Source organism: Mytilus californianus, unplaced genomic scaffold (genome assembly GCF_021869535.1).
Source record: "Mytilus californianus isolate M0D057914Y unplaced genomic scaffold, xbMytCali1.0.p SCAF_23, whole genome shotgun sequence".
Taxonomy (NCBI): domain Eukaryota; kingdom Metazoa; phylum Mollusca; class Bivalvia; order Mytilida; family Mytilidae; genus Mytilus; species Mytilus californianus.
In genome coordinates, this window is record NW_026262672.1 from 4929443 (window position 1) to 4957017 (window position 27575).

General features: G+C 33.5%; 1 protein-coding gene and 1 long non-coding RNA gene across 2 annotated transcripts; one reads left to right on the forward strand and one right to left on the reverse strand.

The window, feature by feature from the left end:
• LOC127732342 (uncharacterized) lies at positions 1-12844 on the forward strand. Its single transcript, XM_052241386.1, has 5 exons — positions 1-516; positions 6802-6995; positions 8132-8279; positions 9215-9419; positions 10441-12844. Exons 1-5 carry the CDS (start codon positions 412-414, stop codon positions 10752-10754), a joined length of 966 nt encoding a protein of 321 aa, XP_052097346.1. The 5' UTR covers positions 1-411; the 3' UTR covers positions 10755-12844.
• LOC127732345 (uncharacterized) lies at positions 12805-22893 on the reverse strand. The gene is made up of 6 exons (XR_007996201.1): positions 22600-22893; positions 19798-20000; positions 17827-17920; positions 16614-16819; positions 13494-13688; positions 12805-12874 (listed from the first exon to the last, which is right to left on the reverse strand). It is a non-coding gene; the product is annotated as an uncharacterized LOC127732345 (long non-coding RNA).
• Between the last annotated feature and the right edge of the window lie 4682 nt (positions 22894-27575).

The window sequence follows — 27575 nt, forward strand, 5'->3', positions numbered from 1 at the left end:
ATGTGTGGTAAATGTATATTTCGAAGGATGAATGACTTCTTATAGCAAAGAATATAATATTATCATAATTATGTGAATAGTATTTCAACAAACATAATACAGTTCCCATGAAGTTCTGTTTTATGTACATTCTATTATCTTTTATTTAATATGATTTTACATCTTTAATATGTGAAAGCAAAACGAGTATTATAGGACAAATATGTCGAGACAAAAAATGGGTCTCAGTCAGTGACGATCTTCTTTTGAAATAAAAAAAAATTAAAAAAAAAAAACAGATCGACACAGATCGACACAAACGTATTCCAAATCATGTACATGGAACATATACATGTACCAGAAGTTACATTTAAAACATGATGTGCGCATAGTGTGTGTTAATTTCAGGTTGGACCCACATACGGTCGGAAAATGATGACAGGCCATTTATCAAGCAAAGGAATCAACGTGTCTGAGGCTAGAGTTGGTAAAGCATTAGCGACAGTTAATCCTCGCTACCATCATTTACGACAGCAGGTATAGGAAATAATTCATATCACAATTATATGCTAGGTTTGACTTAAGTTTGTGGTGATTCAAACCTCTTGTTCCTTCTTCTCTGATGGTTAAGTGATGAAACCCCGGCGTTCATAACACTCTCCAAATCACACAATATTTTTAAGATATAACATGTAAACCTGATTTCAGATTTATTGATTTGTTTTATTTTACTTTCTCATTTATTCCTTTTGAATTGAAATTTGAATGCTTCCTTTCATAGTTTTATTAGGACATTCATCTACATGTAGGTCACCAACGGAAATACATAGTGTTTGAACTTCTGCAATGATGACAGCGTATTATGCACATGGTCGACGCTATCACCAAGCCAAGAAGTAAGGGACGACATCAAAAGTTCAATGTAGGATAAAAAACTTAATTCACATAGTTTTTTTCACTGACAACCCCCCCCCCCCCCCCTACTTAACTTAATTTGGGAAAAATGATTGTAAAATATGGATATAATTATGTAAAATCGATTTTGGATAAACAAAACTCGCAGCAATTTTACACCCCCTCCCCCTCCCCTCTCCCACCCCAAACTATTTGATTTAAGTTTTTCATCCTACAATGATCTTTTGATGTCGTCCCTAAAACATGAATGCAGGATATGGATAAACGCTGACAATTTTAATTCTGCTTTGGTACAGTTACCACGTGACTGTTACCATGATCGGTCATGGATTTTGCGTTTTATTCGGGACATAAAACATCTCTTTTGAATAGCCTTAATTTTTGTTTGCTAGTCAAAAGAAAGGTCAATAAAAACTTAATATTTAATAGATAAATCGTTTGTCATTGTACAAGTTTTTTGTGTGTGTGTAAAAATCGTCTGCTAGTGAGTCATGTCGATTTCTTCTTATATATCATTATCTTGGTATCGTTCTTTACTACTCCCAAATGGAATGACAGGGACTTGAACCCTACAAACATTTTAAAACAGTAACTTTCTTATTCTGTACCTGCCTACTACTAGTATCCCAAGCTATTAATTTGTATGAATGTATTACAGTTGTGGTCCTTATTCAATTTGCTGTCAGTCATAACTTATTTTTTCATCGTTTTATAATAATTTTGACCGTGTTTTTCTCTTTTTCTTTTATTGTTTCGATTTTTGGTTTTGTTCGTGCTAATTTCCTATAATAATGATGGGGGGATGTAGGAGGGGTCCTTTTCCCGAAATCCCGGGCTTAAAAACAAGAAATCCCGAGGTCCCGAATTTAAAGAAATTTAAATCCCGACATCCCGAAATTCGAAAAAGGAACTCCCAGATCCCGAAAGGATCAATCCCGAGGTCCCGAATTTAAAGAAATTTAAATCCCGACATCCCGAAATTCGAAAAAGGAATTCCCAGATCCCGAAAGGATCAATCCCGAAATCCCGAGCTTAAAAACACCCCATCCCGACGTCCCGAAAAAAGGTCCTGCCCCCCCCCCCTTCCTTAATGATGATAACAAACTAAAATTTTTTAATTAGTTTACTTCGCTTCTTCTACCTAGTATTTGTTTAGCAACCAACAATCAGTCAATCCAGCTCTTAATTATTTGTAACAAACGTATATAATGGTCCTTTCATATTTTTTATAATTATCATTTCTCTGCAGGGAACGATGTTTTGGAATATTGTTTCGTATCATTTTGTAATACGCTTACGGAAATATAATTGTGCAAGGTTTAACTTAATGTAATTGGCAGAAAGTTTATACACTTGGTAGCATAGCATTCATTACTCTCCTTTTTATGTGACAATATTTAAGAGTTATGGAACTTTAACCACTGTAGGGTAAATCAACTGTTTCATACTAATTACTTTCCCCTGAATTATAAATAAAAAAAAAATTCCTTTCTGTTGTCAGAATAGGAACGAGAATTAGGCAAAGAGACAACAATCCGACCAAAAAGCAAAAACAGCCCAAGGCCTGGCACTAGTGGGTCTTCAATACAGCGAGAAAAATCCCGAACATGGAGTCGTGCTCCACTGAGCTGGACCCTTTACACAAATGTGTACTAGTTCATCGAAAATGGACGTCACATTAAATTCCGAAACATATTAATAAATCTAAATAAAAAAAATTATATGCAAAACGAACTAAGGCTACATAGCAAGATAATCACACCAGCTTCTTCTTTTTTATTCTATCATAGTACTTAACTTATTAATAAGTAGTTTGTGCAAGCGAATGTACTTCCAGTGTGACTTTCAAAAATAACTTGATAGTTGCTTAAGGTATATCATACTTTTCAATCGATTCGGAAGTTGACATAATATATGTATAGAGACACCCGTCTTCTGTTGAATACAATATAAGTGCTTCCCAAGAGACTTTTGGTTATGTGTTTCGTTGGGTTGTTATTTCGCTGCCGTGTAAGCGACATCTTTTTCTGTTCATATCAGTATATATCAAATCGTCGTGTTGCGATGTAATAGAAAAAAGGTATGAAGAGAATTATAAAGCCATAGTTTTAAAAGAGATTCTTCTGAGAATACTAACTTACAGAAAAAATTAATAAAAAATTAACTGTCGATATATTTGATACATAATTGATTTTTAATCCGAACAGGCGTCGATAATAAAATTACAGTAATTTTTTTGGCAAAATCCATTGCAAGTGTACTGACTGATTTTGTAGGCTCAGACACATGATGGTTTATAGGTTGTTATTCGCTTTGAACTAACTATCACAAACTTCGAGCACGCTTGTATCTGTACTATGTGTGTTTAGCCTTTTTTATAACTTGTTTCTTGGTTTTTATACGTCCAAGACGTGACGTATTATGGTATACCGTTACCCGTCCGTTCGTCCGTCTGTCCGTCCGTCCGTCGTCCACACTTCGGACAATTAATAAAAAACGCTTCCACCAACTTTTATGAAATTTTGTTGAATTGTTTATATCTATTGACGTAAGCTCCCTTTCGATTTTTATAAATTTCAAATTTTTCGTTTCCATGTTATGAAGTTTTATCCTTAAAAAAAGGGGGATTTTCCAGTTTTCGGACAACAACTCAAAAATGCTTCCATCAACTTTAATGAAACTTTGGTGAATTGTTTATATCTATTGACGTATGCTCCTTTTCGATTTTTATAAATTTCAGATTTTACGTTTCCGTGTTATGAATTTTTATGCTTAAAAAAGGGGGGATTTTCCAGTTTTCGGACAATCACTCATAAACACTTTCACAAAATTTTATTAAACTTTGGTGAAATGTTTATATCTGTTGACTTAAGCTACCTTTCAATTTTTATAAATTTCAGATTTTACGTTTTTCAGTTATGAATTTTTATATTGAAAAAATTGGGATTTTTCCAGTTTTTGGACAATAACTCAAAAACACTTTTACCAACTTTTATGAAACATTTACATTTTTGGTGTTATGCAGTCTTATTCTTAAGAAAAATTTGGCTTTTTTCCAGTTTTTTGGATGATAAATAAAAAATACTTTCAGCAGTTTATGATGAAACTATGGTGACTTGTTTATATCTATTGAACTAAGTACCCTTTTGTTTTTTATATAATTTCTGATTTGATGTTGTACAGTTGTGGAATTTTTCTTCTGAAAAAAATGTCGGAAACGGCTAAGGAAATTTATTCGTTGAAAAAAAATCATTTAAAGCATTAAGACAAGCTAAAAGGGAAACGGGCGTATCATGCGCTTATAGCGCAGCTCTTTATTTATTTATTTGATGAGTCAAGTCTTTTCAACTGATTTTATCAGAAGTTTTATAATATGCTGTTTATCACTGTTCCATGTCAAGGGGATGGTTGTGCACCTAAAACGAGTTTAATCACTACGAGTTCTATATATGCGCCGTAAAATTATATTTTCTAGAATGAATTGAATTGTTTTAAATTTTTCATTTTGGAATTTTTTGTAGCTTGCTATGCGGTATTGGGTTTCCTCAATGTTGAAGACTGTACTATGAATTATACTTTCTTACTTCAACATCATTTAATGTCTGGTGGAAAAAATTGTTTCTCAGGCAATCATATCTCATCTTTATTTTATAAACTTATGAATAAAACAAACACTAGTATTCGTCAGTTACAAAGCACGCCATTCACGAATTGAGTAAATGAATGCATGGAGAGCGCAGCGTTATATATTTTCATGTGCCATGCGTAGCTTTACATATATGAATTTTTATAAATGTACATGTATCAATTGGTGATGCTTTTTGTACTTGCTAAAGGGGAAACTAAGAAAAAATAAGATAGCAACGTTTCTTCGGTATTGGTTATGTTTATTGATTGCGTTACGATCAATAACAATAATAACAACAGATGAAATTACTAACAATAAGTGATATATATTTGACGATTATTAAAAAATGTATTCTGACACGATGAAAACAAGAACCTACGGTACCAAAAATACAAGACGAGAACCAGTTGCTCATTTTGATCAGTAGGAAAGGTAGAGAAAACAAGGAGCATGTTTTATGCCTTAGTCACACTAGACCACGATTGCACCACGCTCACCGCGATCTAAAAGGTGAGGTCACGGTACGAGCGGGATGAAAATTTTGATTTTCATTGTTTTCACGACGCTACTACATCCTCATTACGCTTCTACAACAATCCCGCTACGGGTCACGTTCTCATCACGCTTATTCTGCGACTTCAATGCGATAATCACGATCTTATTACGCTCATCACGTTTTCATAACGACAATACATGCACGATTTATCCGATTGCAACACGATCTTACCACGCTTCTTCTGCGATTATATCACGTTCTTACCACGGTTCTTCTGCGATTATAGCACGCTCTTACATCGATCAGTCTACGACCTTTCCACTTTCATACTGTGATCTAACTACGCTCTCATCAATTACGTCAACATCATGTTCCATATAAATACTGTTCCATTCCTTCTAATTGTCATTAATACGTAGAATTCTCGAAAACAACACAGGCATACCACCAAAATATACCAGAACTAGTGGTCGTGGTGGTAGGGATAGAGGTAGAATCACAGGAGCCTCTGATACGAATTCTGATCCAGTAGACATGTCGGATCAACCAATCCAACCTGAGTCACAACGCATTGCTGATCCATCGAGATCAAATGACGATATGTTATTGAACAATAGAGGGAATGATATAGATGTGTCAAGCATGGTTGTGCTCATCAGACCTTGACCTCATTTCATGGTCCAGTGGTCAAAGTTAAGTTTTTGATATTTGTTTTTTTTTTTCTAACACTATATGCAATATGTCATCTTTATTTGGTGTATGGAAATATTTACTGATGTGCATGTCAGTCTGGCAGGTTTTATTTGACCTTGACCTCATTTTCACTATTCATTGATCAGTGTTCAGTTTTTTAGTTTTGGTCTGATTTTCTTAAATTATAAGCAATAGGTTAACTATATTTGTTGTATGGAAGAATTGTAAGCTGTACACTTCTGCCTGCCATGGTTCATCTGACCTTGACCTTAATTTCATGGTTCATTAGTCTGAGTGTTTAGTTTTCTTGTTTAAGTCTGTTTCTTAGAAACTATAAGCAATAGGTCAACTATTATACTTAGTGATTTATTGTAAGGTGTACATGTATTTCTTGTTTTGTTTATATGACCTCATTTTCTTGGATCATGTTAAGTTTAGGGCTATTCCATTAAAATGTATGTGGGAGGGTAGGAAGGGAAGTTTAATCATTGAATGTGGGTCATGGGTCTTTTTTCATTATGCGTCCATTACCATTATGCAAAATTATCTAAAAAATGGTTCTTGATTGTAGGGATATTTTGAAAGTCCCTTCCTACCCTCCCACATACATTTTAATGGAATAGCCCTTATGTGATAGTTGTAGTGAAGCTTTATATTAGGACTATCAACATAATATCAATGATAAGTAAAGAAGACGAGACATTTCAGCGTGTGCACTCTTGTCGTAATTTGGGCAATTTTAAATAATTTGATTAAAACATTTATCGATATTGCCTCTTTGTTGGTACTATTATATTTTTTTGTTTGGTTTATATGACCTTGACCTCATTTTCTTGGATCAGGATAAGTTTATGTGATAGTTGTAGTAAAGCTTTATATTTAGGACTATCAACATAATATCAATGATTAGTAAAGAAGGCGAGACATTTCAGCGTGTGCACTCTTGTCGTAATTTGTGAAATTTTGAATAATTTGATTAAAACATTTATCGATATTGCCTCTTTGTTGATACTATTATATTTTTTGTAGCTCGTCCGCTCCCATTTTATATTCGTTATGTAAACAGAAAGTCACAACTGTTTTTTTACAGGGATCACGAAACTTTAATCCTGTTCCATATCAGGCTGATCATTTTGGACATAAAATCCATCTTGATCAAAATGAAAAACTTGTGATGTTTGGTGTTACACATGTTATAGCTGTGGACGGTTACAGTGGTAAAATTGTTGGATACACGTCCATGCCAGTTAAGAATAATATTACTATTTACGAAGACGTGTACAGGTAGGCAGAACAATTTTCATAGCCCGAGTTCACTTGAAACTCTAGAGTCCTCTTCAGAGTTTCAAGAGTATCACGTGAACGAACTCGAGTTGTTATTCGGAACAACTGTAAGTAACTCTAGGGTAAGGTCTAGACTAAGCATAAAAAAGGGAAAAAATCTGATTGGTTTGACGTCATTCAAGGGTTTCTCGAGTTAACCCTGGCTCAGTGAGGATTGGAACCGGGGTAAGAGGGGTTAACTCGAGAGGTTCGAGTAAACTCGGATTGTTGAAACCCGAGTTAGTAAAGTTAACTCCAGAGTTTCAAGTGAACTCGGCCCTAGTGTACTAGTATATGACTCTCATAGGCCGAGTTCACTTGAACCTCTCGAGTTAACTTTATTTACTCGGGTTTCAACAATTCGAGTTCACTTAAACCACTCGAGTAAACCCTTCGTACCGTACCCTGGTTCCAACCCTCACTAAGCCAGGGTTGAACTCTAGAAACCCTTGATTGACGTCAAACCAATGAGATTATTTCATTTTTTATGCATGGTCAGGGCCTTACACTAGAGTTGTATAGAGTTGTTCCAAATAGCAACTCCCGTGCGTTCACGTGATACTCTTGAAACTCTGAAGTCGATTTTACAGTTTCAAGTGAACTCGGCCCTAAAGCCTTTAATTTCAGTCCCAAATTCAGTTCATAACATTTAGTAAAAAACCTAAACTGAAAGTCTAGTTTTGTCTTATATAGTATACCAAAGAACTTGTTGATAAAGATTGAATTTCTACTTTCTCTATTTAAATTAATACATAATCTTTACTGCAAGCGGAAAGAATTGAATTCAAATGTTTACTACTTACTTTTTCTAATGTCTTTAAAATCTATGTTTTGATACCAGGTTGTGAATATTTGGCACGAATGAGGAAATTTAAATCACAGATCATGTCTCAAATTATTTTAACAAACTTTTAAAGTTTATAGCACATAAAAAACAATGTGCTATTGTTGAAAATAATTTCGTCTGTACAGTGGCTATTGTTTCATTAACTGAAAATAACATATTTACCATAGATTTTTTCGTACCTCGAGAAACAATAACGTTTAGTTAATTAGTAAATCTGAGTATGGCCTTTTGGAAATACTATCTATTTTAGATCAGCAGTGTTAAAGTATGGGATGTGGGATCAAATGAGAGTTGATCATGGCAAAGAATTCTTCCTCTGTCTATACATGCAAGAAAAAAATGAACAATACCGTAACCGCAGAGAATATCAACCTTATTGTCAGACCACATCTATCAAAGTGAGTACACGAAAATAAAGCTTAAGTCGTGCAAACACAGCTCATATTGGTTAGCAATACAGCGTGACACATTCTATACCACTTACTTGTTTTCCGGATATATATGTAAATAACAATAAAAAAAATGTAGCATGGTTGCTAATAGCACAACAATCCACCAGAGAACAAACGACGTGCATATTAATTAACTATGAACTTTTGAAGAAGTCTACAGCTTTATACTTTATATATAGACCTGTTCCGAATATATTGACCGATGAAAGAATTCCTAGGTTCAACATGATAAAAAGAGGTCTATACATAACTGTTGACTAAGTGGAATTTTATAAATATTGTAAGTTTGAAAATACTATTGTAATGTCCTTGACACGGATGTTACTATTTTTAGTAAAATGCAGGCAATATCAGTTAAAAAAAATAGTAACGTCGAGTCAATATGTCAAAATAGTGAAAACAAATAATAAAATCTATATTTGGACACAAGCGACCAAATAAACCAATTGGTAACCTGAAAATTCAGACCATATGCAATATAAGCAACTATTGGTCCCCGTAAAGACTTTATCAATGAAACACTTAACAAAAAGCTAATATGACAGACACTAATCAAATAAAACCGTATTCGTAATGAATATCCACGACATAATTTTTCAACGGCCTTGCACACCCATGTTGTCCGATACTGCCCAAGCAAAATGAAACCTTTTATCGAATGGCATCTACAAGAAGTTCAAACACTAGTCTTCATCTCTTCATTTCAATTGTTTACCGTCAAATATGTGCATTAAATAATATCAATTGAACATGAAGGAAGCAGCACTCGATCAATCAGCAATGCCGATGCCACAATATACTAAATATCAATTCCGATTGATATTGTATTGTAAATTTTAGTGACTGTTATAATTTTATATAATGAATATGTTCTTTCACAGAATCACAGAGTTGAAAGATTGTGGGTTGAGATAAATAACAGACTAAACTTTCCAATTAAAAGAGCAATTGTTCAGATTGTAAACAATAACAGGATCGATTTGGATGATGATATAGTAAAGTATTGTGTTTCATCTTTATTGTTAAACTTGTGTCGCATCGGATTGAAAACAGTAGTCGAGTCATGGAACGCACATCCAATTCCAGGTATATAAACATTACTGGTGACGTCTTGTAATGAAATTTTGTGTTGATTTTTTTTTTTATTTCATTATTATAAATTGTGCTTTGATGACCTCGTTTAAGATTACCGACTGTATGAAATTCCCGTTCTTGTCTCGCCTGCGACAAAAGCCGCTGTATGCGAGACATATGTTTGCTATCCAGCGTCGGCGTAATAAACTATTTGTATAAAGCTTTATATTTCATAAGGTAGAAGACTTGATGCTTCATATCTTGTGCTTCCGTCAACCATATATTCATTGTCTGTGGGCCAATTTTCATTCTTCAGGGACCGCTCTAACAAAAAGTGAAAATGCGAGCTACTGCTCACTGATGATAAACCGGCGAAAAAACTTGACGGTTAACATGAAGTTGTTGAGTGATTAATCTGAAAACGCATCACACGGTACAGCTGACTTATATAAACCCTGACATCAAATTTCAGAAATCCTTGTTATGTAGCTCATGAGAAAAATGTGACGAAAAAATTCAACTTGGATGCCATGTGTAAAATGATGTAAGTGTTCGGTAAAAGTTGTTGAGTGATGAATCTGAATAAGCCGCTTGGGTTCTGTTACCCCACCCTTTTCATATAGTTTAGATTTAAAAAAAAATGTATACCTTTTCATATATTGTGTGGTTAAAAATGTAACCTTTTCCCATATTTGGGTTTCATGGGGTGTGTAATGATCTGTAATGTAACAGTGGAATACCAAAGTGCCAAAAGAGAAAAAATGGCTGATAAAAAAAGTCGGGAACACTGATAAAGATGACAGACGGAGAAGTTATGGGAACTTTATTGACCAAATCATATACTTTTCATAGTTTTCCCGAGCTATTCACATATTTCCAAGCTTGAAAAAGTGACCTATTCAAGCGGCACATCCTATCACCTTGTATATAAAAAGTGCACCCCCCCCCCCCCCCCCCCCCACCCCCCGGGGGTAACTAAAAGATCATTGCAGTGTTTCATTATCATTTAATAATAAAGTCTTTCTTTGTGCAGGAAAGGGGAAGCCGAACGAGTTAGCTTTTCTAAAAGCACACACAGGTGATATTCCTCCGGAATTGCTTCCATCTGGTCGAGATGCAGCAGAGAGCTATATGCATGATATTGGATCAAGCTTAAAGATTCCTAGGGATTTTGCCCCCAATCCTTTTTATACAGAAGATGATATGCTGGAATGTGAAAACACCTTGAAAATGAGATATCCAAATCTTCAAGTTTTAATTAGTGAATGTTTGAATAACAATGACAAACCTTTACAAGATGCAGCAGAGTATATAATACAAATAACAAAAAACATACTGTCAAGGTAAACAGGAAAGTACTTTTTGGACGCATTAAATAAGTACAAATTGCACATTCTAAAGTATTTATTGAAATACAAGAATAAATGCAAGATAAAAATAATGGACATTGATCAACAATGTTACATGAAACATGATGCTATCATTAATAAATTGTTGTCTACATTTGTTGAAATAAAATTGAACAAATACAATTATAGAAAAGACAGAAAGTTCATTTTGCTTACTTTTTCTTTAATTATCATCATTTTCAACTTCTCTGAGATACGGATTAAGGCGTCAAATTATTTTACCTGATAATGTGACAGGAGAACACACTTATAATGTAATGCATTGCTTTAAGAGAGTAAATGCAAATAAAAAAAAACACCTACTCTATCCCATTCAGATTTTCACAGAGTCTACTAGTTTTTGGAAAAAATTAATCAAAATTTTAGCTGTAACTCAAAATATGCACAATTTAATTTAAGGGTTTCTTTAATCCAGTTTGACATACCCCAATTTTTTGATAATGTAATTTCATCCACAAATTTACTATTTAATGTTCAAAATATAAAGATATAGATTCAGAATATGTTGGAAACACTTGTTATACACTATCCACACTATATGAAGAACAATAACTGTGTCCCAAACAAATGTTTACCTAATATCTTTAGCTGGTACAACAGTACATGTATGTGTTGTGTTTTTTTGGGGTATTTTTTATAAAATACTCAACAATGTTTTGAATTGCAATTAACAAACCATATATTTACAAACAATTACAAGATTTGAAGAGCGCCTCCTGCTTTATATGTAATACACATGTTGCATATTGTTATGTTTCTGAGTTATTTTTGTACCGTGAATGCGCAGTCTGCTTAGAGTGCTGCATGATATGTTGTTTTCCCACATTAGTTATTTTTTTTATAAGGTAAATGATATTTACAAATAACCATAAAGGTAAATTTATATGTTTATAAAGGAAAATCAGTGTTTTTTTTTATTCTTTCTGAATAAATTACATCTGTAAAATATACAATTATTTAAAAATTATTACAAACAGAAAAAAATATATTAGTTAACCAGGGTTGGCAAAGTATTACGCGCTCCAGAAAATCACGGGCTGGGCAATACTCCTAGAAATGGGTTATACTGGGCATTATGATTTTTTACACTCATTTCAACACAAATAGTAAAGACTTGTTGTAGATTCATAGTATTATAGCTAAATGTATAATTTTATACAGATAACCATTGACAGACTGAGTAATTTCTAGAAAATTCAATTTCATTCTCTTTTCCACAAATTCTATGTAGGCAAACTACAAGCTTTGCACATTTTAGGATACCTAGCGTTGTTTCAACAATCCAAACTTTGAAAAAAAATGCATTTTATTGGAGTGGTTAAGTGAATTGTACATTTGAATTCACGCGGCAATATATGCAATCATATCGCCAAATAAACACCCTACTGGGTTTTGTCATTAACATTTATAGAAATGAAAAGGCTGATTATTGTTATATAAACATATCTGTGTTCTAATCTGAATAATTAGTTATCAATTATTTAATATTAATTTTTCTTACATACAATTATTAGTAATTCGCAATATTAGTTATATATTTGAAGAAAAAAAAATCAATTCCTTTGACCAATCCAGACAGAAGTGTGATTTAAAGACTTATTGGAGAATTATTGAGAAATGCTTTTTCCATTTATATGTCTAATGCATCTTCATGGACATGTGTCTCATAGTTGCTAGAATAATAATTTGAAGTTTCTCAGATGTATACACTTGTACATGAAATGTAAGACTCTCACACAAGTACAGTTATTTATGAATCAATTTTTTTTAAAGATATAGGCCAGTATATCATATTACCCAGTATTTCTCAGTAAAACTTAGTACAACCTGGGTTTTCTAATTATTTCCCACTGGACTTGGCAATTCACAAAACCCGGGATTTTTGCCACCCCTGCCATTCACCTATGGCAAATATACGTTGCCCTCAATGAGCGTTAGGTAAATAAACAAATATAATGTTTTTAGTATATAACTAGTCTGATACTCAGTGTTTACAAAAATAAAAATAAAGGTTACAACCAATTGTTACTGCTTCTGCATCAATCCTGTTCAGATATCCTGCAATGAAGTCAAACTACATGAATCAAGAAACAAAGTGCAATTAGTTTTCATTGTAATTCATAATGGTTTTAAGGAACTTTCACATCAAACTGGTTTATTTGATGCAGCTCGTTGAGGTGTGGTTTAACATGTTTAAAACATTTTCTTTTTGAAATCTGAATATATTCTGTAAATAAGCAAACATTGTTGTTAATGGTTTTTTTTATTTTGCATAGTCTCTGCTTTCGGAACTTTCTTTTTAGACAACGGACTATTAAGAGCCTTACATATTGCATAAACACCTGTTTATTCTCAAAGAGCGTATATAGTCATCTATAAATAGACATCTCCTGGTTTTGGGTTGTCGATTGGTAGACGACCTTAAGTATAATATTGACAAGTCTCTTGTTAAAACGCGATTACATTTCAAAAATTGTATCTTTTTCATCGACGTAAACCTTTATAGTATTCAAAATTAGTATGAGTTTCTTCTTCAAACACCTTCATTGTTTCTGTAAGTTTATAAAAAATAGACGTTGGTACTCTTATTTTCAATATCATATTTAGTTTACAGATACTATCTTTATTACAAATTCGAAAGGCTATGGACATATAAAACTAGGGCTTTAAATGTTACCTTCTTATTCAGAGACAATGGCTTGTAGCACCTCTAGACCATCGTCAATTCCCACTATGGGGAATACCTTGTCCTTCGCACCTCTACTGCGACATTTGTGGCACTGTGTTGAATTTCGCAGCCACTCTTCCACACAGACCTTGCAGCCTACAATAGTGCTGCAGCATTTAGCGAACATGGGCTCCTTAAGTAAATCTACAACACAACATGGTTATCATTTATTATAATATTACTATAAATAGGAATACCTATCCTGTTATTTCAAAATATATCGATGTTACCTTCAATGATTATTTAATTGATTAAATAATTAGTTCGATCCATGTTACACAAAATATCTATGCAACTCGGATTTTGCTAGGAAACATCAGAATTTCATCAATAAAAGTCAATAGACATGCTTATATTGGACTTAAGTAAGACCACAATTAGATTATGCCTCAACTGTTTGGGACCCAGCAACAAAAGAATCGATCTACAAAATATAACAGATACAAAGAAGAGCTGCCAGATATGTGACAAATAAGTACAAACCATCTGCAAGTGTCACAGAAATGATAGATCGCCGAAAATGAAAATCACTGCAACAACAAAGAAAGGAAACCAGACTAGTGATGTTCTTTAAAACAGAGAACAATATGGTAGCATTATCGAAAGGACGACGACTCACACCACCAGTACGAAAAGGAAGATATACATGTATACGCTCTAAGGCATACCAAGTACCACACTCACGTATTGATGCACACAAGACGTCATACTTACCACAGACTATACGGGACTGGAACGCTTACCACTGGGCATCCCATAGACAAAGACAGTGTCACTAGGTGCCATGAAGGCCCCAGTGTCAACAACCTCTAGAGCCTGGAAGGCTCGTACTGTTTTTAGCTAGTTCTTTGTCGAGCTTGCGACTGTTGTCGCAGAAAGCTCTACATAGGGATAGCGATCCGGCGTCGGAGTTGGCTTACTTGTCTTAAAAAGCTTTATATTAAAGAAGGTGGAAGTTCTGGATGCTTCATACTTTGTATGTTATGTTACGAAGTTTAACCTGACCTTGACCTCATTTTCACGGTTCATTACTCATTGTTAAGTGTTTGTCTCGCTTATCGGAGTCAAAAAGCGGGACATATGTAGGCTGTTTCCGGCGTCGTCAACAATGTATTAGTTTGTTATTAGGTGTAGTTTATGGTGAACCGCAATTGGTAGGCTAATCATATTTGGTATGCAGTTGTCTAAACATTTGCACATCTCATTTCCATGGAGATTATTCGGTCCTACCCCCTCAGTCATAGTCTGTTGACTTTGAAAATTATGCTCATTTTACATGTACTATTTTATGATTAGGTCAGTTTATGGTGAACCACAAGTGGTAGGTCAATCATATTTGGTACGCAGTTGTCTAAACATTGGCACATCTCATTTCCATGGAGAATATTTGGCCCTGCCCCCTCATGTCATCGTCTATTGACTTTGAAAATTTTGCTAAGTTAACATGTTTTAGTTTGTGATTAGGTCAGTTGAAGGGGAACTATTAGTGGTAGTCCAATATTAATTGGTATTCAGATGTATAAGCATTTACGCATCTCATTTCCATTGAGAATATTTGGCCCCGACCCCTCAGTCATGGTCTATCGACTTTGAAACTTTTGCTTAGTAAACATGTATTAGTTTATGATTAGAATCAGTTTAAGATGAACTGCTAATATTAAGTCATTGCTATTTGGTATTCAAAATTATTGACAATTGCAAGTATCGTTTCCGTGGAGATTATATAGCTCCACCCCCTCTTAATGGTTCTTTGTCTTTGAAACTTTTACATAGTTTACAAGTCTTGATTGTGTCTTGGTTTATTTAAAGGGAACGACTTATTATAAGTCAATGGTATTTGGAATGCAGTTGTATTAGCATTGGCACATCTCATTTACATGGAGATTGTTTAGCCATGTACATCAGTCAAAGTTCGTTGACCTTGGATTATGTAACATATTAAAGTATTGCTATTTTAATTTCAATATTTGTATAATAAAAATTGCAAAAAATCGAGACATAATTATCTCTGTGATAACAATTTATTGTGTTATTGTCTGTTTTTCTTAAACTATAAGCAATAGGGCAACTACATGTATATTTGTTGTATGGCATGGTTCATTTGACCTTGACCTCATGGTTCATTCGTCATTGTTTATTTTTCTTGGTTAAGTCTGTTTCTTAGAAACTATAATCAATAGGTCAACTATATTCAGTGTATTGAATGATTGTAAGGTGTACATGTATTTCTTCTTTTGGTTTATATGACCTTGGTCTCATTTTTCTTGGATCATGTTAAGTTTATGTGATAGTTGTAGTAATGCTTTATATTTGGGACTATCAACATAAAAGTAATGATTAGTAAAGAAGGCGAGACATTTCAGCGTGTGCACTATTGTTTAAAGTTTAATCTAAAAGTTCAATGTATATAGTTATTTCCACGGTTTCACAGCATAAATATTATTTACTTGTATGTCTTCTCCTGCAAACTGAACTTGTTAGAAACATATATAGCAGAATCTTCTATCAACAGACTTAAACATAGACCAATCAAAAGGTACACAACAGATTTCAAAACATGTCCAACAAAATTGGTTGACCTTTCTGTCAATCATTAAGTTGTTGGCTACAGACACCCATTGCCTTTGACGGCGACACAGTAATTGTTTCAGAGCATATCATATCATTTGAATATCAAACATTACGTAATCAGTTCAACTTTCGGAAGAACTGCAATATTTTTTATTGACAATGAAGGAAAGAATGTTATTGTTATTTATACATTTATTTTACGAAAATTGCAAATTTGAAAATGAGAATATATACAGATGCCTTTTAGGGCCATGCTAGTTTACTTTTTACAATTTGATAAAACACATTATCAAATTGCTATAACAAATTGTCAATTTGATATAACATATTATTAATTTGATATGCAGTGCTTTTATTTAAATGTCGACATTATTTTTTTGATTTTTCCTTCATATATTATTTCCGACTTGCACTCATCAAAACTTTGCATGTTTTCAAATTTAAAAAAAAATGAATTCCATCATTACGAAAAATGTTTAGAAAAAGGAAAAACAATACCTTTGCAAATCAAGCACGTAAAACTATTTTTTATCGCCTCTGCCTGCAGACCTGATAACCTGACGGTCGTCTGTGAAGACACCTGCTTAAAAATGGTATCTATTCCATCAGAAATGGATTTCAGCTTTTTTCCAGCATTATATATATCATTTAATTTTTCCTCAATATCTTCTAATTTTCTTTTCTTATCCTCGGGATCTGTTGTCCTGTATGAGGAGAAAATATTTATGTTTAAAATTATGTTTTTGAGATTAACAACAGACAGTGTAACACGCTTAGTATGAGTTTAATATCCCCCCCCCCCAAAAAAAAAAAAACAAAACAATTGCATGTCAGACCTATCCAACTATTTATTTTTGGTCATAATAATGTTGAAATTGTTAAGCCAAACTTATCAATTTGATAATTTCTGTTTTACTCTTTATATCCTTTGATCACTTCTACTAGATTATGAAGATGTTATATTGACTGCGAATTGTTACGATTTCGAAGACTAGTAGTTAAGTCCTGCCACAGATTAATATGCCTGTCCATGATTGAACCTCGTTTGTTGTCCTCTGTTTTACACTAAGAATGTACTTTGGTGTTAGATTAAAATATCTAGAATTTTAAATTGATACTATTAGTCAGAAGAGCGTTAATTGTAAATGAACAAAATAAACTAAAAATATTGATAGATTATGGAGCCTTATCGAGATATTTAATGTTTTTTAAATGGTGGAAACAGGCTGACTCGGATTTTTACCTTATATTTGCATTGGTATTATTTTGGTCTCAAATCAATAGAAAAGAAATCTAGAATATGCTTAAATTTCGGTAAATGACATTTTGTGAGCTAGTGAAGTCATTAATGAGGAGAAAATGGCTGTTATGGGGCAAAATATTCTACCCTGTGTCTGACATAGGACAAAAAATAAGGAGTCTGAACATTTGACAAAAATTACAAAACCTCACCTAAGTACATCCTTGAAATGTTTTGGAATTTATAACCAGATCTTTGATATTGGAAATTATAATCAATAATATAAACATATTGTGATACATGACGATATTGAGCTTAATTTGCTGCTCACATATTTGACGAAGACCAAGTGTTGATATCTATTCAATGGTCAGCAGTGTTATTTGGTTGCTCTCTTAATGACGTATTACCCATACATGCTTGCATCTTCATTTATTAATATCGATATTAATTAGGAATGCTGACACGTACCTTGTCCGCCTCAATGTTGAGTTCTTGAACGAGTTATAGTCTGCTAAAGTAAGGCCAACAATTTTCCGGGCACTGCCTTTCCAGTATCCTAGTCCTATAGTCGAAAGAAACATTTGAAATAAAGGATGGGCCAAGTTTTAAAACGCAAATACATATACTCTTAAATTTCGTTTATAACTTGCTCATGTTGCACCCTTTTTAAGTCAAATTTCAGTCTTGCACCAGAGAGCTCAGATTCAAAAGAAATGTGTACCCAATCGCATTATCCCTTGGCACCACAGCAGGCATTATAGCTTTTAAATGCTCGATGAGTGAGGTTTTTAACGACATTGACCACGTATAAGGTTATTGCACGTATGCCCTAACTTGCGCCTTTTTGGTCTAAAGGAGTAAGTCCAGTAAAACCCCTTTTTGGCCAAAATAAAGCAGTTTGTCAAAATTGTTAAAATGTAAACTTTTAGTTATTTATTGGAAAGTAGAATGCTTCTGCTACATAAATATGGGCTGTTTTTGACAATACAATGCACATATATCGGGAACTAGCATCATTAAGTCATGCTAAGTTACTGAAATCTTCACAATTTTAGAATTTTAGTTAAATTTTAGACGGTTTCCGTCTTAAATGAAAGTGGCCGCATTTGTGTTCATTCTTAATATTGAAATGTAAGTTGTATTTGATGATAATACATAACAAATATAAAAGTTGAGGATGAACACGGATGCGGCCATTTTCATTTTTGGCAAAAACCATCTGAAAAGTGACATTTTTTGGCATATTTGATAGATTTTTCATATTTAAGCTTGAATTGGAGCGTTTTTAATGACTAAATCAGTTAAAATCTTTCACATAAACTAATAGAATCAACTGAAATAGACACTTTAGTGTTCAAAAAGTGTCCAAAATCCTTCGTCATATGCACCTGAAATTTGAGTCCAAAATCGGCCCTTACCGGACCTACTCCTTTGTTTATTATCTTATCAAATTTGATATTGAAGGAAAATTAACTTAAGTGTATACCGTCATCTTTGAGTGTAAAATAGCGGTACTCAATCGGTCCAGTAATTTGCTTAAATCTGCGAATTTTGAAACAAAATGTCATTTTTTTTAGCATTATTTAACTAAACAAAGAAAAATAAATGACTGTTTGCGTTATTCTGATCGTTTAATCAATTCATTTTTATAAATGCATGTTAATAAAATTTCCACTTTTTTCTTGGAGCTAGAAAATAAGTTCCGGTTACTGTATATTATAAAACCTGTCTTCTCATATTGTATTTGTAAATTCTATGTCATAGATGTCTTTCTGTGCACACTTTGTAAATAACACGGTGGCCCATACTGTTTATTTGTGATAAAAACATGTGAATGTGGTATTGGATTATATTAAATTACAAATGATAGAACCTGTTCGTACTTTGTCACCGTATGTCTTTTCCAGATGAAAATACAAAAAAGCAAAATTTCATTCAGATTCCTTCAGAAAAAGCACATTTACAACTTATCTCCCATGAAAATGCCAATTCAAATAAAAATAAAAATCAAGCCAATATAATCTACGCTTGTAAAAATATCACTACTTCTAAGTTAAAACTTATAGATTCATTCTTTGAAATGAAAATACAAATTATTTATCTGCATTCCTCATCAATATTTTGCTAATTTTATTGACAATCTGGACCAAAGGTTCTCTGTTTTTTACAATCCACGATGACAAAAGACAAGACACAAATACTACCTTAAATCGATAATTATGGCAAAGCATTATAATATTTTCTATTACAAGAAATATAGTGATCTTCCACCTTCATTTGGTATCGGTCCAGTTTAGTATATAATCACATTAGTGTTGATTGTATTTTCAGTGTCTACCATGTATTATTTCTTTTTTATTATGTCATTTGTCGACATTTATACAAATGGACAATTAGTGTAACAAAGTAGAAGAACTACACAATTTTTTTATGTATTACCTCTTGTTGCCTCTGTATCTAGTATTTGATTGCCCTTAGTATCTGTCAATACAAAATCTTCGATGTCTTCTTGTTCCTCGTATACTGCATCTGAGAATTTTGCTATAATATCTGGAACATTAGCCTCATGTGTGTTAAATTTAATCAAAATTGTCCTGTCTAAAAGGATGTTGGAACCTTGAACTGAGCCTATGTAAATTTGACTACAAAAGAAATAAGACAAGAATATAGGAATCTAGCGATGCAAGTTATCCCTGCAGAATACTAGTCCAAAAGTTTGTTACAAACATCATTCAAGAGAAATAACTGATATGAAAAAAGTAATTGACTTCATAATTCGGCCATTAGCATGTATGTATAGTAGATTTCAATATACAATACAGTTCCCGTTAGGCATCAATGGTTACCCTAGCCTTTTTCAAAATTTATATATATATACAGACTTGGGAATTTTATTTGTTTAGCGCAACCTTGCTAGAATTAGACAGTATTTTTTGGTTCACAAAATCATATACAGGTTCCCGTTGTTTTTCTTCGCGTAATTTGTACTTATCTCCCTTCCCTAATAATTTTGCACTTAAAAATCATGTCTCAGCCTGGCGTAGAAAAAACATCTCTGACATCTTTTTTTATGTGTTCTAACCTTGTAGTTTTGTTTTCGATATTGGGCCCTATTTTTAATTTGGTCTACATTGAGGTCAAAATGGTCCAAAATTAAACTTTGTTTTATTTTATCAAAAACAAATAAATTCGACTGTATGAAATGCTGGATCTTATCGTGGCTTCCGATTTTATTTTTCTTTTGCTCCCGTTTACAAATGAGTCCATATAAAAGTTTGAAGGGTCCAAAATTTAAATTTGTTTTATCTAAACTAGAAATTGTGTTTATGCTGAATATTTTGGATATCAGATCATTCAAGGTAAATTAAATGTCCCATTTCAATTTTCTTAGACATTGGCCACATTGTTTTTGTGTCAGAAACCTATGTTATGTAACAAAGTTATCACATTCCGATTGTAGACAGAATCAAGCTTGAATACTGTATCAAAACTTGCCCCAACTGTTCAAGGTTCGACCTCTGCGGTCGTATCATGCTGTGCTCGGCGAGGCATTTTATTGTGTTATTGTCTGTTTTTTTAGTACAATAAGTACTAGTAATTGGTCAACTATATTTTTATTATAACATGATTAATAACTAAGGTAAACACGTCATTCTAGCCAGCAGCATATGACCTTGATCTCATTTTCATTGTTCTTTGGTCAATGTTCAATTTTGGGGTATCTGACTGTTTTTCTAACTCTTATAGTAATAGGTTCGGTACTATTGTGGAATAAAATAATTGTAAGGTATATATGTCTGTCTGGCATGTATTATCGGACCTTGACCTCATTTTTGTCGAGCCTGCGATTTTTGTCGCAGAAAGCTCGACATAGGGAAGGTGATCCGGCGGTGGCGGCGGCGGCGTTAGCTAACTTTTTTAAAGCTTTATATTTTAGAAGGATGACGACCTGGATGCTTCATACTTTGTATAAAGATGCCTTATGTTACGAAGTTTTCGTCTGTCACATGTCCATTGTCCTTGGTCTCATTTTCATCATGGTTCAGTGACTACTTGAAAAAAAAGTTACGAATTTTTGTAATGTTAATTTCTGTCTTATTATGAGTAATAGGTCCTCATGCCCGTCAGACAGTTTTCACTTGACCTCGACCTCATTTCATAGATCAGTGAACAAGGTTAAGTTTTGTTGGTCAAGTCCATATCATAGATACGATAAGCAATAGGTCTAATATATTCGGTGTATGGAAGGAACGTATAAAAGTTTACATTGAAAATACATTTTCATAGCTTGACCATTCGAAGCTCAGTCTTAGTGCAGTAAAGTCGATAGTTGATACGATATTCCCGTGCTTGCATTTCCTATCATGATTTTCTTGATGGAGGGTTGCTGCTCACAAGGAAGCTATTAAACCAAGAGTTCCAAATGGTGAAGTTGAAATCATCCCTTCGTAAATTTTACGGACGCCATCATGAGTTGGTTGACCGTTATGGAATAACCGTTTCACAATCCCTGTAACTGTAACTACAATCCCTTTCCCTTTCATGAATGATTTGTTATAACATAAGCAACACGACGGGTGCCACATGTGGAGCAGGATCTGCTTACCCTTCCGGAGCACCTGAGATCACCCCTAGTTTTTGGTGGGGTTCGTGTTGCTTATTCTTTAGTTTTCTATGATGTGTGTACTATTGTTTGTCTGTTTGTCTTTTTCATTTTTAGCCATGGCGTTGTCAGTTTATTTTCGATTAATGAGTTTGACTGTCCCTCTGGTATCTTTCGTCCCTCTTTTATAGCAGGTGCACTCTTGTTTTAGATGCATAGTGTAAACATATTAACTTTGTTAGAATACGATATTTATTGTTTTTAATAGTATTTGGCGATGGAAACAACTTTTGAAACGCATGTAAACTTCAGTAACTGTATACAAAGTGTGAATCGGTAACATGTTCTAGTGGAAATATGGGCCGAAACTTCACTGTAGGTGAATTTGATAATAGATAAAGTGCTTTTAAGTGAATAATTTCTTGTAGCTTTTCAACACGAAGAAGTGGAACGAAAAAATACTAAACACACAGTATTGGAATTCACTGATTTGTTAGTCTCTCACGCCGACTTTGGCCAGCACATTGGTTTTGCTGGGTTGTTAAAGCAGTCACATGAAAAGTTGTCATGTGAAGCATATTTATGACATCAACCGGCCTTGTGTAATTATAATATCAGAAGCATAAATATATAAATACCGTAGGTAGCTTTTTCCAGGTCTTTGGAATGTAGGCAAGCGGGACGGGGAAACAGTTGTTGATCTGTTTCTTGCAAATGAAAACTGTGACGAACTTGCATTATTTAAAGAAGACGCCAGTTCATTCCCAGTGGAAACCATATCATCGCCATTTACCGCATAATGGGCATTCAGTGTGAGTTGGAATGATGAAAAAGTTCCATCATCGTTGGGAAATACTGTGCAGTTGGTGTCATCCACTAAATAGCAGGAACTTGGATTTATCTGATTAAAAGTAATAAAAAATATGACTTTTGAGGAATAATCTGAAGATAATTATATGTAATGGAAAAGTGCAGTGTAAACAAAAAGATAACATTTTAACATTCAGAGATGTAAATAAAGTATTTGATCTGAATTTGCCTTAACCTTCATTACAAAACACAATAAGATACACTCATCTTTGTCTATGTACAACAAGGGACACTTTCCAACATTGTAGTCGAGTTTTGAATTCATGACAAAAACTTTTGTTGTTGTGATCTTGTATTGCTGATCATTTTGTCTGTTAATTTCTTTCTACCTCCTTAAGTTTTTTGTTCAAGACACATTTTTTTTTATAAATTTAAGGACAGTCACTGCGATAAAGAGTGACAGGCTACTAACAATAGATTATTGTCAAAATTTGACTTATAAATAGGTCTTGCCATGCTGATTATTTTGCGATTTAAAATGCTTTTTTCTATTATAACATTTACTCCAGCTGGCAGCCACTTTCAGCAGCCACTTTTTCCCAGCAGCCGACTTTTATGATGTGTCTAAAATCAAAAACAAAATGTATGTTTCTAAAAATCTCAAAATCTTAGTTGAATATAATTTAACAGCAGTATTCGGTAATTCTACCCAATTTGGACAGAATAAAAAAGATGCAATGACCGATAGAAAAATTACAAACATGCATTCCATATAATCGGAATCCTCAATAAATAGAATTTTAGTTGATACCATTTTTAGCTCACCTGGCCCAAAGGGCCAAGTGAACTTTTCTCATCACTTGGCGTCCGTCGTCCGTCGTTAACTTTTACAAAAATCTTCTACTCTGAAACTACTGGGCCTAAATTGACCAAACTTATCCACAATCATCATTGGGGTATCTTGTTTAAAAAATGAATCCGGTGACCCGGCCGAACAACCAAGATGGACGCCATGGCTAAAAATAGAACATAGAGGTAAAATGTAGATTTTGGCTTATATCTCCGAAATCAAAGCAAATCTGACAGGGTAAAATTGTTTATCAAGTCAAGATCTATCTGCCCTGAAATTTTTAGATGAATCGGACAACACGTTGTTGGCTTGCTGGTCCGGAATTAGTAATTTTAAAGCCTCGGTCATACCTTAACGGATAGCTCGAACGGATTTCTAACGAATAACTTTTTTTTTCAATCCGTTCATGTCCGTTAGACGTCCGTTCTTATCCGTTAGACGTCCGTCCATATCCGTTCCATGTCCGTTTAGCGTACGTTTTATCCGTTGACGTCCGTTCTGTCCGGTGGAAATTTTGAGCATGTTCAAAACTTTGAACGGACGTCCAACGGATGAAGTGTCCGTTGAACGTCCGGTAGGCGTCCGTTTTGTACGGTACTCGTCTTTTCGTTATCGTTTTGTATCCGTTACTTGTCCGTTATACATCCGTTGGAGGTCTGGTAGACAAATTCACCAACGGACTTCTACCGGACGTTTAACGGATAAAACGGATGTTAAACGAATGTGAAACGAACTTCTACCGGACGTATAACGGATAAAACGGATGATGAACGGATCTGAAACGGATAAATGCCAACTGAAAATTTCGCGTCAGGAATGAAAATTATTGGTATGTCAGATTTCTTGAGGTTCATGAATTCTTATTATTCATAATCGATCTTAAAGTAAGGGCACGTCTTCACTATCAAGCAGCTCTTATTCAGGCCAGACACTGCCCTTTGGCGGCATTTTGAAGAACAAACCAAAACCAGTTACAAAGAAACATTTTGATAATTTATGCGATTTACATGTATTATTATTGTCGCCTTTAATTTTTCCGTATATCTTGTTCATCCGTTTTATCCGGTTCGCTTCCGTTAGGTGTCAGTTTTATGCGGTACTCGTCCGTTGGATGTACGTTTTATTTTCATCCGTTAGGCGTCCGTTCGTGCTATCCGGTAAGGTGTGACCACAGCTTAAGGAAATTATGCCGTTTTTGGTTATAATCTTGAATATTATTATAGATAGAGATAAACTGTAAACAGCAATAATGTAAGATCTACAAATAAGTCAACGATCAAAATGGTCAGTTAACCTCATAAGGAGTTATTGCCCTTTATAGTCAATTTTTAACAATTTTTCGTAAATTTTTGTAGTCTTTTACAAAAATCTTCTCCTCTGTTACTACTGAGACAAATTTATTTAACCAAACTTGTCCACAATCATCATTAGGGTATCTAGTTTAAAAAATGTGTTCAATGACCCATCCCGCCAACCAAGATTGCTGACATGGTAAAAAATAGTACATAGTATAAAATGCGGTTTTTTGCTCATATCTCTGAAACCAAAGCATTTAGAGCAAATTTGACTGGACAAAATTGTTCATTAGGTCAAGATATCTCTGCCTAGAAATTTTCAAACCAATCAGACAACCTGTTGTTGGATTGCTACTCCTGAATTGGTAATTTTAAGAAAATTTTGCAGCTATTGGTTATTATCTTCAATATTATTATAGATAGAGATAAACTGTAAACAACAATGCTGTACAGCAAAGTAAGATTTACAAATAAGTCAACATGACCAAAATGTTCAATTGACCCCTTAAGGAGTTATTGCCCTTTAAAGTAAATTTTAACAATTTTCATAAATTTTCCACTGTAACTGCTGAGCGAAGTTCATTATAGATAGTTTATGTTGATTTCGTGATATAACAGGATACCCCATCCCCTTTTTAATTCCTTGCTGACAAACTCGTACGAGTGTAGGGCATAAGTGCTATGGGCCATTTTAAATCAAATTCTTACCTCTGAATGGCAATAATCTGATTATGTTAAGATTCCGAATGGTCTCCGTAGTTTTGTATAAAGAAAGGTCCTTAATAAAGGAAATGTCTGTTTTTTATTTTTCTTCTTTTTTCTTTAATTCAAAATATTTTGTATTTGTATGTTCTATTTAAAAAAGATGAAAAACGATCTTCTTCTTCTTCTTCGGAAGTCCATCCTATTTGCAGGGTCACCGTATTAAAAAAATTCTAGTTTTAGATAATTTTTAAAAATGCGTAATTTTTTTTATAAAATATTAAAATTCTATTAAGTTTAAATACAGTCTTTACGCTTTACCACAAGTCCTACGGCCATGGCTTGTAAAATTGCTCGGGGGCTTGTAAAATTCTTCAAGCCAACAGAAACCAACTAAAATTTTCAAAAAATTGAGCCCTGGGCTTGTGGACTCGAAAGTTTATCGTGAAGGCTGTAAATATGTAACTATGTTTTAGTAAAACAAAAATAATAAGGATAAAAGGTAAAACTTTTATTTACACTGTACAGATCATACTGCCATGAGCTTAAAACATTAGATTTTAAAATTCAAAAAAATGGATAAAACTTAAAATTAATAAGTTTAAAAATGTCCACTTTTTAAAAGATAAAAATATATGATAAGATTTATTTATGTCAGTGATGATAAAAAGTTAACAATCAAGCGAGGTTCCTCATTAGATGTTTCATTAAAATCTAAAGACTCATTAACCCATGTTGTTAATTTCTTTTAACATGCATTATTATTTATGTTAAAAATAGAACATTGAGGGCCATTTTAGATATTATTTATTATTCAGCATTAGGTTCAAATCTCCATTTTAATGGAGTATTTAAGGGGGGAATGACAAACAAAATTATCATTAATGATATGTTCTTATTTATTCATTTGCGGTATGTAGTACTTTTGAGAACATACTATGGAATGGCCGTATGTCAATTAATTCCTTTTTATTTATTTCAGTTGACGTGTAATAAATAGTTTTTATATTGTAAATACTTTCAGAAGTCAAAAACATCATATAAGAACTGTTCTATTTTATTTGTCCAGTGGAATTTCCCGTTTTAAAGATTCATAGTTAAGACTATGTCAGCTCTTTAGTTCATTTTTTTTTATTGATAGTAATCGTTAAATTTCTATATTTAAGCATCCTTTTATTTGTTGTTGCTGCAGTTTACATTATTTAACTAATCACATAGTTCTGAACAGATAAGCAACAATTATTGGTTCTATGTTTCTGAAGCATTCACATTTTTACTTTCATTTTAAATGCTGTTAAAAGATTCAGACCTTGCAGAAGACCAATAGATCCTTTTATAATTGATTAATTAAACGCGGACCTCGAAGAAGACACCCACTGACTTGTCTGTTTGAAACAATATCAACTATAAACAAAAAATATTAATTTATCATAATAATCGTTCGTTGTTTCTTAAAACACTAAGTCTTCATCGAACGCAAGTCACCTCATGAATATTAATGACGGTTTATGAATATAATTGAACAGGTCGGTGACACTACCTTATATGAATATGCATGAATTAGCATACTTATGTCCTCGCAATTGTCATTGTTTATTTACGTGTGACGTAATTTAGTTTTACCTGAGTTTTTAACCAATCCAATAAATGAGCAACAATGCATGATGGACTACTACATGTTTGCAATCAACAGAGAACACGTGTTATTTACTGAAATGCAACACATTTTTTCATGCATTGCGGTATTCACAATTTTGCTTACTTTTTTCAATTTTTGTATACACATTAATAGTTCGTGATATAAAGTTGTTTCTAATTCTATGCAATGAAACGAGTGTTTGAATTAGCTGATACACAGCCATTAATATGATTGACGATGACACGGAGATTTTAGGTATTCGTGCACAAGACAGCAACGAAACAACAGTGAAGAACACAATTACCCACAATACAAACT

Coding starts and splice junctions, on each gene's coding strand:
- LOC127732342 (XM_052241386.1), top strand. CDS start 412: ATGATGACAGGCCATTTATCAAGCAAAGGAATCAACGTGTCTGAGGCT. Junction 517..6,801: donor ACCATCATTTACGACAGCAG/GTATAGGAAATA, acceptor GTTTTTTTACAG/GGATCACGAAACTTTAATCC. Junction 8,280..9,214: donor GTCAGACCACATCTATCAAA/GTGAGTACACGA, acceptor GTTCTTTCACAG/AATCACAGAGTTGAAAGATT.